At 40.2% G+C, this 14819-nt stretch overlaps 1 protein-coding gene across 1 annotated transcript; it reads right to left on the bottom strand.

Annotated features, from left to right (window-relative positions):
• Window positions 1-1501: 1501 nt before the first annotated feature.
• Window positions 1502-10752, bottom strand: LOC117514867 (LIM domain only protein 3-like). The gene is made up of 2 exons (XM_034175444.1): window positions 10529-10752; window positions 1502-1634 (listed from the first exon to the last, which is right to left on the bottom strand). Exons 1-2 carry the CDS (start codon window positions 10750-10752, stop codon window positions 1502-1504), a joined length of 357 nt encoding a protein of 118 aa, XP_034031335.1.
• Between the last annotated feature and the right edge of the window lie 4067 nt (window positions 10753-14819).

Below are 14819 nucleotides of genomic sequence, written 5' to 3'. Positions count from 1 at the left end.
AAACCAAAAGTGTTGCATTTATATTTTTGTTGAGTATATATATATAAAACAATACCCTTGGCTGTATGAGCATAAAAATAGGAAAGAGAATGTGCCTTTTGACCTCTTAAAATAGGTCTCAAGATTTTTGATCAATGTATAGCAAATGTCTAAAAATAAATGTATTATGTAATGCAAATTGTAGATTACAATACCATAATACATAATTTATTCTTTAGACATTTGCTATACATTGATCAAAATTATCATATTACACTCTTTTGTGCCACAAAAGTCTTGAGCAAGTCCATTTTTATCAGTCAAACAGTTTATCCAAATGAATAAAGGTGTATTTTCACGAAATAGCAAGAATTTCTAATTCTCTACTGAATGTGGAGTTGGGTCAGGAAGGACACTCAGCAAAAAAAATAAAACTCATGTCACATCAACCTTCAAATGCATCTCAGATCTGTTGTGGCAATTCTGAGTGGGGAAAAAGGGAGAAGCAGAAGGCAGTTTTATCTTCAGTATTTCAAAAAATCTATTTAATATTTTCAGCTTTAGAGCCAAATGATATCTTTTACACAGTGTTCTAGACAAATGTATGCCTGACATTCAGAATGCTGAGGTTGTTCTGTATATTTTGATATCTAACGCATGGGCATTGCACATGCAAGTACTTTAAAAGGTGAACTGAATCTGAAGGTATGATCGAATGAACTGGATGCACAGGCCAGTCTGTGTACACTTCATTGCACTCACAGGGATGTATTAGTCTTAAATGTCAATTTCCAAAACATAGGGCAAAACAGTTTTTTTGTCAAATGCACATTGAGTTTTGACCAATCTAAATTAATAAAGGTCATTAAACTAATTGTGCTACACCTGATTGTTGTCTGGTGCACAACACTCCAAAAAAGGATTATCTTGCAGTCAGCTTCTGTTTTAAAATCTTATATCAACACATGGTTATAATTAACTCCCAAATAGTTTGGTGCATGGTTTAGTTCAGCTCACTGTAGCTATGAAGGACTGTAGTTCCAAGTCATCAGAATATTACCTCTCACTGAGGCTCCCTCTCAGAGGTCCCATTCAGATGGCTTCCTTCGTAGTCCAACTGGCACAAGATCATGTTGTTCTTCAGGAAAAACGTGTCTCCCACACAAAATCTGCAGTGTAAATAATATGTGTAAGAATATAGAACCGGGTCTCAGTACTTCCATGAGTGAATTATGTGAACCATGAGGTCCCAGTGGAACATTTCTACCATACTTATAAGCACATATCCACCATTATTATAATCAGGGAATTAATCTTACATGATTGCTGCTTGATTAACTGATACGGAAAGTTCTTAACCCCTAAAGGTTGCGTACACACTTTGAACTGCATTGAATTTCATAGAGTTCTGCTTACAGTGCGTTGGTAATATTCATGTAATGACCCCCGAGCTCACAACTACACCCTCCTGAGTTACCAGAGATAAGTCAAGTGAATTCGATCTCCCTGGCTAATTGCTCCCCTAATCCCTCTGGCGGCAGAGCTGGCAGGCGAAGCAGTCTAAATGGTAGACGTTGTCTCTGGCTCTCATCACCATCTCAAAAGCAGGGATCAGTTTACTGCAGGCCGCACAGTTACCAGTCACCCCAAAGAGCCTGCAGGGGGAAGAAGGGTGACAGGCTGACCTGAAGTCTGGATGCATTTACAAGCATTTCAGCCAGGACACGAAGGAAAAAGAAAGTCGAGTTCAGCATGACCCTGCCTCTGAGTCAGTACTTCTCATGAAGATACCCACTGGTTATAAAACTGGCAACTATGGTTTTGTTTTGTACTGAAAGTCACTATCATCTTTCTAGATTTCAGCTGTATGGGATTGTTCATCTTTTAACCTTTTAAACCAGAGTGCCCGTGGGCAGACCCAACACTCTGTTAACAACATTTGTGATAAATTATAATCACTGTATTTCAACAAAATTGCAAAAATGGGTATTAATATAAAATTTACCTGCTCCAGAAGAACACTGGCCCAAATGCATCAAGTTTTCCATACAACCCCACATCCAGACAAAAAACAATCCATTTAAAGCACAAGATCTCCCACAGGATGAAAACCTAGTTTGCTTATTTGTTGATGATTTCGCCTATGGAAGGGCTTTAATTTTGAAAATGCTTCACTGAAATTTGACAGTAGTCCAGCACAGGATTTAAATGATGCATTGGTGGCCCTCCCTGATTTTCTTTAGCCATGGCATGAGGAACAGTTACTCATTTGTAAAATGTGCATCAAATGGCAGGTCCCTTTGAGGGCCAAACAGATATGGGTGATTCTTTACCTACGGGCACTACTGGCCTTGTAAATGTAATTTCCACCACACCATTGCCTTACAATATAAAGCGCCTTGGGGCAACTGTTGTGATTTGGCGCTATATACATGTGCTCTGATGTCACTGTTTATCTCCATAGAAACTACCCAAACAATCTGTCATACAAACTGTTTAAACGGACATTACAGTGTTGTGGGGAAATTACGGCAATAGTGTGGGACAACTACATTTTGTTTAAAAAAATCACAACAGTTGTATGACAATTATGTTTTGACTATTTTACTGATATTTATTCAGAGATATTTAAAACATTAGAAAAAATGTTTCTTTACCATTCATTTTTATCATTGAAGATCAAAAGTCTGGGTGTGGGACAAGCACAAAACGGCAATATTGGCATATAATGATGCTGAAAAAAGGTGAAAAAGTCATCATAGACTACTAGAACAAATTTCTTAACACACTTTCATTGTAAAGATAACTAAAAGTGTGAAATTTCCCCTTTTTTCTGTTTTTCATACAATATGATCAAAGGACATAATAAGTGCCCGTAGTCTAAGAATCACCCATATATAGATGGCAAAACGGAGAACCTGACAATAGAAAAGAATTTTTAAAAATGCTTTCATCTTATAAGTCTCCACATTAAAAGAACATATAATGATGATGAACTGAATAAATGTGGTGTAACTTTGATGTTCTAGATCAGTAGTGCAAAGTATGATTAGCTAACGTAACATACCACTAGACAGTGTCCCTTGAACAAGAGGGGTGCAGAGCCATTACAGCGGAATGACTGAGGGAAAAATAAAGATGAATTAATCAGATTTTAACTGGACACAAGTAAAACGCTATGACACTGCAAGACAACTATGAATCAGCTAGGCTACATGTCATTTAGATAGCAAAACAGGACAAGGCCATGTGCTTGAGTTCCCATGTCAGTGTTGGAAGCATCCTCAATCTTTTTTCCTTTTGTTTGTGTCATGTATTAGACAGTGGACCCCAATGCAGAGAACACTAGAAGTTAACCATAATTCATTATCATTTATGATAGTTCAATTAAACTGCAGGCTGGGGACTTGTTCAAAGAGACAGACAGGAGTCAGTACACAGGGAATCAAGCTCGCGCTCAGTAATAAGTTCAGGTCTAAGGTCAAAACAATGGTAATCAGTCCACGAAGGGGAGGCGTACAAGGGTAATCCAAAATACAGGCTTAGGTCAGTAAACAGGCAGCTATTCCTTTCTGGTGTAATAGTTTTTGGCACACCATGAATGTTGTGGTGCTGTGCTGAACATATTAGAATTTTAAAATGGAACTTTTCTGATATTGGCAGAGCCATGCTGCCCTGAATACTAAGGCGAAAGTGGTACGAGAAAACTCCCTCTGATGATTTGAGGAAGAAACCTCAAGCAGACCAGACTGAAAGGGGTGACCCTCTGCTTGGGCCATACTATCGACACAGTTAACAAAACAAATACACAGGAAATTTTGGGAGTCCATGCTGCTGTACAGGACGGGTCTCGACTTGCATAAGAAGACACCCATTTACACAATTTACAGAACAATTCACAAAACAAAATTTCTAAGTGGAGTATGCATGCTCTCTCCGTGTAGTTTTTTCTAAGCACTCTGGTTTCCTCCCACCATCAAAAATACGCACAGTTTGGCCATGCTCCTTTCACTGCAAGTGGCCAAGTCAGTGGAGTTGGTTGCCAAATGATAGACTATGGCTGCCTACTGCCTCTAGTGATTGGTGATAAATAGATATAATTAGGATGTGTTAAATGTAAAGGATAAATCTGTATTCTATGTCTGAACAATGATTCATACATAGGTTTGGGCAATTCTTCTTCTTCTTCTCTATTTCATGTAAACTCTGACCTCATCCATCTGCCCCATTAGTTTGTTGTAGTTTTTAAAATCATCATCATCACTCACCTTCAACCGTTTTTCCGGGTTCGGGTCACGGGGCAACAGCTTGAGCAGGGGACCCAGACTTCCCTTCCCGTGCCACATTGACACCTGACTGGGGGATCCGAGGCGTTTCCAGGCCAGCGTCGATATATACTCCACTAGTCCTGGTTCTTCCCCATGGTTCTCCCACAAAGATGTGCCTGGAACACCTCCCAAGGGAGGCACCCAGGAGGCATCCAAGATGCCTGAACCACCTCAGCTGGCTCTTTTCAATGGGAAGGAGCAGCGACTCAGTCCGAGCTCCACTCGGATAACTGAACTTCTCACCCTATCTCTAAGGGAGACACCAGCCACCCTCTGAGGAAGCCCATTTTGGCCGCTCGTACCCATAGTCTAGTTCTTTCAGTCATGACCTAACCCTCATGACCATAGATGAGAGTAGGAACGAACATGACCAGTAGATCAAGAGCTGCTTTTGGCTCAGCCCCCTTTTCATCAAACAGTACGGTAGAGCGAATGCAATACTGCCCTGCTGCACCAATTCTCTGGCCAATCTCATGCTCATTTCCCCTCACTCGTGAACAAGTCCCCAAGTACTTGAACTCCTTCACTTGGGGCAAGACCGTTCCCTACATGTTGTAGGCAATCCATCGGTTTCCTACTAAGAACCATGGCCTCAAATTTAGAGGTGCTGATCTATCCCAGCTGCTTCACACTCAGCTGCAAACCAATCCAGTGAGTGTGGAGGTCACGGACTGGGTCAGTCTGGCCGGTATGGTACAGTGAGCATGGCTTGGCTTGTGTTTCACTGCCAGCAGTACCCTTTGTTTGGTAGGTGGAGTATAGTAGACATAGACGTGCAGGTCATTGAGATGGGCAGTGTGAGTTATATCATTGTACCTTTCAACGATTATCAGGAAAGTCTGCACCTCCTCATTGTGGGATTGTACAGAGGTCCGGTTTCATAAAGAGGTCTAATCTTGTTTAGTCAACGAAACTCACTTAGTCAACTTCTTGACGTTAGTCTTTGCACAAAGCGCTTAGTCGGCTAAAGTCTCACGTTAGCCGACTGAAGTTTTTTGCTTGCTTCAGAGGAGGGTAATTTTATTTAGCTGACAAAACTTCAGTGTCTTACCTCAAAAATTGTGGCTATCATTTACCACACGTGATGGAGCAGGAAGGAAGGAGAGCTTGAGGCAGGAGCAGGTGTCTGTGACCAGAAATCCATTGAAGATGTTTATGGATGCCAAGGTTCAACAGCAATACCGCTTCTGTCCACCTACAATCTCTCTTCGTGGACATGATAACTCCAGCCAAACCAGCAAACGAGGACAAACAACGCCTGCCAGCTCTTCTTCAGGTTTTGATTGCCTGAGGTTTACACCTGTGGGACCTTTTGGCAGGTTATCGGCAACACCATCCAGTCTCCAAGTGGACCGTGTGCCGAACTTGGCCATCGTTACAGCAGACGACCAATCTGGAAGTAAACAAAACTCTCCGCATTTCTTGGCAACGGCACTCATGAGGCGCTTATGCCTGTGAAAATCGTCAACTAATGTTAGACGGCTAATCTACAAATTTAGCGTCTATGTGAACTGGAGATTAGATGGATGTTGGGTGACTAACGTTAGTCGACTAAATAAGTTTAGTAGACTCAAAGGTTAGACCGCTTTATGAAATTGGGCCCTGGTTATTTTGGTACTCACCCCTAAATCTGAATGAGGAAACACACAAAATAGTGTTCGGACCGCTCGGTGGAAACGAGGCTTAAAAGAAAGTAAGTGTTTAGATCATAGATGGATAGATTTTTTGAGATACTTGTTTTTAATCATAGTTTCAGATTTTTAGCAAAGAACATTTGTAGTTATGTTTTTAGTGTGAAGTACATCATTTTCATTCACTGAATTTGAAGCGATTCAAAGTATTCAGATTACATTACGTTTTTTTTGTTTGTTGATTGCATTCAGTAAATGATCACATTTCAAAGTAACCCTCCCCAGCTGGCGGTAGATAGTGTGGATAGCGTTGGTATCACATCCGCCTCTAAACACGTGAGAAGGGCTTACTAGTGCAAATTTCAATAACATCTGAAAACATGAAGTAGTTTCACAGGAGACCTGCAAAAGAAACATTTCAATCAAATGTCAAATCCTTCATGGATCAGCTTGCTCCACTTTTGCATTACCAGCTATGGATGGTGAAGAGCAGAATGGAGATTGCCTGATATGGAAATGTCACAAGCGACCCAGACTTGGGTTTTTTGCTGCACAGAGCATTACGATATATAATTACTCTGATCATGACTTACGTCACTGCTCCACCTCAAAGCACCCAACAATAATTAGAAGGCACGAGTTGCTTCCAGTGTGGGACTCACGGCTGAGCAGCTGTGGATGGCTTCACCTCTCACTGACCTCTAAAACCATCCAACAAAGACCCTGAATACATGCAGATACGTGACTATTCCCATAGTCCAACAGAAGCCAAATATAGAAAAGTGGGTTATGAATAACGACATCGCAAAGGAAGGGAGGGGGGTATGTGCAACCCGGAGACTCACACAAGGAACAAAAAACGTCATCAAATGAGGCAACAAAGCGAGTCCTAATTAACAGAATGTTTGATCTAACGAGCCTTAGTCCTGAGCAGGCATGGTGGGTTTTTTTCCCTTCCTTAACGAGGGTACGAAGCTCAATGCTAATTCTCTACTAATGGTCCAATTAAAAGAAATCACATGGTTTTAATCCTGCACTTCAAAGGCTTTTGGTCTGCAGCCTTGCAATGATGAGGAAAACAGGAGGCAATCTAACCAATTTAACTGTCAAAAGAGGTTTTGGTCTCATAAGTGCAGCACGGCTAATGAGAGATTTAGTTCCAACCAAATCCAGCTGGATTGTACATGAGACTAACACATGAGTTGAGTAATGTGGCCGAGGTATCAGGCATTCTCCTGCTGACCTGATACCAAACGCCTCTGTTCCCCGGAACTTTACAGCTGTCTAAAGAGCTGTTTATGCCAGGATTGGCTCTGAGTTTCACGGTCTAAAGGTTGCACAGAGTATGCAGATTGAAATTCTGTTCATTATTTATTCATTAGCTGCATGCATTTTAGTCCAAATGGGGTTTTTTGTCAGATAGACATTTGATCTCTAAATTATCTTTTTAAAATTGTCCTGAGGCCAAAATGTTTTATATCTTGTCAGCAGCATTTGTTTTATGAAAGGTAGAGAGAAGTTCTCGTCGTTCAAACATCTGAGTGTTCCAGTGACTCCAGGGAATGCACAGAATCTTAAGGGACTGTCTGCATGGTTTAAGTATTTTTTTAATGTAAATAAGGTAAAGGCACAGAAACATCATCACACCATGCTGTAACATGTACTGGCTTCACTGTGTCTTCTTTCAGTAAAGACTATAAACACTCCAAACCATAAGTCCTGTAGAGGCACCGAGGCCCCTTGGTGCTGGCACTTACAGTATCTCCAGATTCCATAGCACCAAGCAAATAAGAGTCTATATTAGGGCTGCAACAAACAATTATTTGGATCATTGATGAATCTGATGGGGTTTCGACACGATTAATCAATTAATCGGATTAGTGGGGAATTTTTTTTAAATGTGCCAGGGAAACAATTTTTCTCTCCTTCCATCACTTTATTTAACAACAGAACATTATTTGAAAACTTAAAATACTTGAAAATCAACAAATTGTCAAATGCACCTTGGCTGTTGAAATAGAAAATAATAAAGAATAAAACAGTTTATAATAAAGAACAAAAATAATTATTTCCAATGGCACTGCTTTATCAAAGTGCTGAGTTGCCATGAAACAACACTGAAACATATAAATGTTATAAAATTATGGTGAAAAAAGAGGTATTTTGTTGCTGCAAATGAGCAATTAGCATAACCAGTTAACCATAAAACTTAAATCAAAAACTGTAGTCTGACTCATATATGTGCAACATTCTCTGTATACTTGTAAACTATGTGGTCATTTCCAGTGATGCCGGTAACGCGTTACTTAGTAACGCGTTACTCTAATCTAACCACTTTTTTTGTAACGAGTAATCTAACGCGTTAATCTTTCCAGCTCAGTAATCAGATTAAAGTTACTTCTCCAAGTCACTGTGTGTTACTATTATTTTTGCATTGTGGGTCGACAGCAGCATTAAACTTGGTCTGTGGGCAGGAGGTCGGGGTTCGACTGAACTGCCCACGTTTAAGCGAGCTGTGAGCTTTTCATCTCGTTCTCACCTCTTAAAGCGCGGTGATCAGCACACCTGCACTGAGCTTTACAAAGTCATTTTTATGCTTCATTTTACTCCTTTATTTAGAATTCTGAGCTGAGCCGCTCCGTATCATCTCGTTAAAAACAGCTGATCCTCCGCGACGCGTCAACAACTAACACTATTTTCCACTCAAATGCACCTAAACTCTCTTTCTGAGGAGCACATGATGTGAAAACGCAATAAAACTTTCTTACCTGTAAATCTGGTCATGTTTTCTGCATAAATAAATGTTATCCATTCTTTGTGCTCAAACGCCAAAGCAGGGGCGAATCCAGATGGAATGGGGGCGTGGGGCAGGGATGTGCCCCCCTCACAACACCCCTAGATTAAAGGTCCAGTTTTGAAGCCGTTTTTTTACTACAACTACTAATACTACTTAAAATAATAATAATTTTGACAAGTAAAATGTTTATAGAGAATTTAAATGTTAGAAAAATGTTAGAATTTAATAGTTACATTTATAAACAATGTAGGTTAGAAATTGCAAGTTTTACTGTTACAGTGCTGTCAAGCAGGGGTGGTGGCCAAGTGGTTAATGCACTTGGTTTCAGTTCAGAAGGCTCCGGGTTCAAATCCCAGCCCTGCCACATTTCTCCATGTAATGTGGAGTTGCGTCAGGAAGGGCATGCGAAAACACCGCAATGGATGAAAACAGATAAACTTCATAAGCATTTTGAACGGAAGCCTGTTAACAACGACAAAACAGTTTGTGAACAAAATGCTGCTTGTTGGCTGTAAGATGGTGTTAGTTTGACACTTTTCCCTGGGTGTGATGAGCCAAACAGAACCGCTTTAGATCACAGCTCCTCCGCGGCCTGCGAACCCTCCCGCAGCCCGCGAGAAAATATCTGTTTTTCCCTCCCACATTGAAACCGGAAGTGAGTTTACAAGCCTGCTCATTGGTCGGTTGTGGTTGGGCGTATATGCTCGCGTATTTATTTTATTGACCCAATGGTTGGCTGTATAGCCACTCTCTTAAAAGAAAACCATCTGTCTTAAGAATTTGGTGTGTGGCTTTGCCAAAAACGAGTACTCGACTATAATATTCTCAACATGAGAATACTATAGTTAATTTTATTTATACTTTAACGTTGTATGAGAGGGTTTTCTTTTGTCCTGCTTTATGACATCACACAGATCTACAAATATCCTGCTGACAAAGAATACTGTATGCTTTCCTGTATCTGTTGGCAGTACTAATAATGATTTTGGTCATTATGATTCCGCTGGCAGATGTACGTTCTCTCCAAGCGTATTTGTCGAGTTGTCTCCGATCCAGTTTAAAGACTGTGGTGTTTTTGGCTTTTCATAAATGAATCATGCCGGACAACATAAATCACAACCTCATCTTCTGGACCCCAAAAGAAACTATGATGATGAATTAAAAAACAGATTTGAGTTAAATATCCAAAAATGGGTAAATAAATATGCTTCAGCTCAAATGTGATTCACATTTCCCCAGAGGCCTGAAAAGTTATTTTAGTTCCCTTCTAGGATTGGGCAAAAAAAATGTGAACGGTTTGTCTGGTTTTGACTGAGAAGTCACTAAACAAGCCAACTGTTACAACTAAAAAAAAGCCATTTTTTTCTTCTACAGTGCCAACAGAAAAGTGTTCAGTGTCGTAACATTAGTTTGTACCTTTCTTAAGACAATTAGTCTTGATGGGGGAAAAAAAACAAGTCTGCCCACTAATCACCTGTTTCCATCATGACAAAAATGTAGGCTTCTCCTGCATCATTTCTATCCTTCTGTTAATGTGAGACTCTCTGAATCAAGCTCTCTTCTGTGGACATTTCTTTGCTGTGTGGACATAAAGCCAACTTTGTGTCTCTGTAGGGACATGCAAGGAATGCCACGTTCAGTGTTGGCAGAAATCCCTGTGACGTTCTTGTGAAAACCAGTAAAAGTATTCCTTATTACCATAACGTATACCATCCATGCCCACATAAGGACATGATGTTTGATGTAACATCACAGTATCGGCAGTCAGCTTGGGACAAGGCTGGATGCTCTACCTCAAGTAGTCCCTGCGGCAGAGGATGAGGTTGGCCCGTGTATAGAGAGTGGAACCCACTCGGCCCAGGCGGCAGTCACAGCACGAACACTTCAGACAGTCCTCGTGCCAGTACCTGTCCAACGCCTGCAGCATAAAACGGTCCCGGATCTTCCCGTTGCAACCGGCGCAGCTCCTCGGCTTTTCTCTGGACTGGAGGGACACTACAGACACATGGCAGAGCATAAATCAACAAGGAGATGAGACATCAAAGACAAATCCATGTTAAATTTAACAGCTGACAAACATAAAGAAAACAAACAAACAAATAAACAAAACAAACTCAGGTGAGGACACTGAAATCACAAGACTTCAGGATGCACATTTCGTGATCCTATGCCTGGTATCACAAACTGGTGTGAGATTTGTTTGCCTTGACAAACTTGACTATAACTTTTAACCAATCGGGTCGAAATTATAGTCTGATTGATGTGGAATGTAGATTTTTTTTTGGGGGGGGGGGGGGCTGATACCAATATTAGAGAATAATAATCATTTTAAAAAATTATGATACCGACATATCTGCCACAGTGATTTGAAACTTTCCATTATCAGACCCTTATGACAAAGAAATGTAATTGAGACTTGATGTTTCACAGTTTACAGATACATTTTTTTTTATATAAATAACTAGAAATATAGCCAACAGCCAACCAATGTACATCATGTTACTGTCACGCTGGCTTCACTCAGATTGGCAGTTGCTGTGTTGCACTGCTCAGCATTTGCACAATAGCCTTCTCATCTTCTCATAGCACCCATTTGTCTCATGTTGCTGTGAAATGCCTGCATTGATTGATCATGAATGGCAGCTGGTCACTTTGCCTCTGTCTCTTGTGACAAATGTGACCAAGGGGTGATGGGGTCCCAGCCATGCTTGACAGCATTGAAAACACAGCCAAGTCTCGTGTTTTGTTTTGTTTTTTATTTGTTTTGTTTTTCATGCTCCTGTCACAAACTGAGTCAGATTTTCATGACAGGGTTTTTTTTTAACTCACTATTACTAACCCTACTCCTACCCCCAACCCTAACCTTAACCATAACCTAACCTTACTCCTTCCCCCAACCAAACCATGACCACCCTGCCCCCCCCCACACACACACACACACTTCAATTTTAATTTCATGCAGCCATCACGGAATGAATGAGAATGAATTTGTGCTGTTGTGACGAAAAGGAGGTGCTTTTCATCACAATATCACAAACTAATAGATTAATGTATATTTCAAGCTGCTGAATCACGACTTGCCATGAGACCAGGATCTGTAAACAATGCCATTGGAGCACCCTCTGCTAAAAAACTGCATAAAGACACCATTTCCAACAGTTTGCTTTCTGCATTGCTTATTTGGTAAAAAAAATGTTTATATATCTCGAAAAATAACACCAATAGTGATATGTTCGTGGAGCACGGGTGGTGGCCAAGCGGTTAAGTGTGCTTGTTTGCAGTTCAGAAGGTTTCCAGTTCAAAAAAACTCCCCTGCCCATTCTTCATGTAATATGGAATTGCATCACGAAGAGTGTCTGGTGCAAAATGAACATGCAGATCCATCTCAGATCTGCTGTGGTGACCCCAAGTAAAAACAAGGGAGAAGCCAAAAGGACTTACTCACTGATATGGTTGTGGAAGGCTCATATGAGCTGGGATCTAATCAAAATGTTGATCAACTGGAGATGCTCACTCAAGGAATATTCCTACCAAGTTTGGTGAAAATATGTTCAACAATTTCCGAGTATATTGTACACAAGTGCATATACGCAATTACAATACCATACACAAATATGTGTCCACACAGGGTAATTATGTCAATGATACTTCTTGAATTTAATGCACAGATAAATACAGTACATATTGAACAAACTCACTATCGTAGCTTAATCTAGAGTCCTGTTTTTCAGTACTTTTCAAGTGTTTCTCTGACATTGTGGATAACTAATAATTGGTATTACACCTCTAGATTGAACTTTTGTTTCTTTATGAAAGTTATCACTTTATAGGTTTGAAAATGTAAACATGATTTGTGGTTATAGCTTCATGTAACCTTATGCAAAGGGACTGAATTAGTTATTTATAGTCATTTTTATATTAAATTTGAAACTTAACTAAGGTTCGTTATTGGTACTTGGTGTCAATTAATATCTGAGTATCATAAAAACGAGGATAACAGCACCGTGTACATGTATGTGGTCAGATTGACTTTGAATCCATTGTGAATCCATGTGAACAAATAACATGTCGTGCCAGCTCACGATGATTAAAACGTCATAAAGACACATTCAGGTGTGAAATTACAACAGTAAAATAAAATCTGGGTGGAAAATGATTAAAACTTTAAATGCAAGGCACAGTACAACAGCCCCCTGGTTTGTAGTTTTCAACACCATTGTATGTGTCTTTCAAAACAGAAATAGAGCCCAACAAAAGTAGTATTGGGAGCCGCTGTTTTTGCTGGTTAACAGATATGAAGTGCTCATTTATTTAAATCTATATTTCTGTGTGAAAAATCCTCAGCCTCATTATTAATCCGCACTAATAAAGTTCAAGTGCCAAACAAGAGTGCAGCTTGGGCACGTGCGCGGCTGCGCACAGTCGCTCACGTTGCTGATTATTATTTCATAAAGAATAAACTCGTCACTTTCATACTCACTCTCCTCCTTGTCCAGAACCATCGTGTTTTGCAAATGCAGTCCACAACGCTGAAATGTCGTCAGTTGTGGTTTGCTTTGAGTCACTGCTGCCCTTTTGAGTCTGTTCTTGGCAGTTCTGTCAGTTGAACTCTTATCTCGTCTGTCTGTACTCTGTTCTGCCGTGTTCCTGGATACCGTACGGCCACTCAACACTCCGCCTCGGGTCGCTGGTCTCTGTCCTGTGTCCTGCCTGCCCATCACCCCATCACAAGGACCCTCTGGTCCTTGTCTGGTTGTTGCTTGTCCTGTTCATCATGTCACCACCTGGGTTGTCTGTCCATCTGTTCAGTGCCTCTGATTTATCCATCCACTACCCAGCACATTGTCCCAGCACCCAACACATCAATTCCATCATCATCCTCCATAGCAGTTTTCCAAACAGCCTGCTTATCTTAGCTCTCTGTTCCTGTTATCAGCAGTGTTGACCCTAAGAGTGTCTGGATGGGAGACTGCTGTTCATCCTGTATATTCACTTCCTGTAACCCTGATATGTCATGTAACTGGATTCAATTCCTGTGTATTTTACAGTTAAATAAGTCAAATGTCTTTAAAGTGATATTATAACTAAGTGGCCTCTGTGTGCATGTGTGTGTGCATGCATGTGTGTTTCTGGCTTTGATTATGCAAAACCCAGGCAAGAGCTGACATTTACGGTTTGGCATGCTTATATATTTTAGGTCAAGGATGAATGCTGCAAAAATGGAAAGTTGATAGGACAAATACTTTTGGAGAAATTAGCAATTTTATTTAACCAATAAATGGATGCTGTGTTGCAATGCACCATGCTAGTTCAGGGTTTTGAGGTTTTAAATGTTATTGTTTATGATAGTTTAACAGTGTTGCTAGTGTTATTGATTTGATTTTGTTTTTGTAGCTCAATTGGTTTAGTCAGTTGAGATAAGTCTCATGTTGCTGTTACCATGAGTACCTTAAGTTTCATGTCGGTAACATGAGTGAAATGTGTAGTGGTTTAATGTCTTCAGCCACTGTCTTTGTCAAATTAAAGCACCTGCTCAGAACAGTTGTGCATACGTACGTACGTGCAAGTTTGTGTTGCTAACTACTTTCTAGACTCACACGCCATTCCAGCAGGGGACAGTAAGTCATCTTTATACTCAAAGCGTGATGAGTGATTTAAGTTCAATCTAAGTACATATATAATTGTAAATATGTTATAAACATGGATTACACAAGAAAGTGAAAACACTTATTTCCATTCTGGTCGATTTAAAAATCAAATGACAAAATAGAAGCAGAAATAAAATAATAATATATATGAAAACCAGAACCTAAACAATTCATCCATCTTATTCCTGGGGTGCTGCTGTCGAAGCAATTATGGGTACAACTTCCTGTGAGATGGTGGAAGTAGCAGTGAGCCATTGTTTACTAAGGGTTCTTGTTTCCTGTACCAGATTATTTGAAAGTTTACTGTTTTCTTTTCTAAATGATGATCAGCTCCCGTAGCATTTAAAATGTCTTTGGGCAGCTCGAGAACGTGTTGTGCTGTTTGCGGTTTTAGTAACAACCAGACAAAGTTAAATCTCTGGCTACAACAGCGATG

The sequence above is a fragment of the Thalassophryne amazonica genome, chromosome 8 (assembly GCF_902500255.1).
Source record: "Thalassophryne amazonica chromosome 8, fThaAma1.1, whole genome shotgun sequence".
NCBI lineage: Eukaryota > Metazoa > Chordata > Actinopteri > Batrachoidiformes > Batrachoididae > Thalassophryne > Thalassophryne amazonica.
Note: the sequence above shows the minus strand (reverse complement) of the source record. Positions and strands in the feature narration are given on the sequence as shown.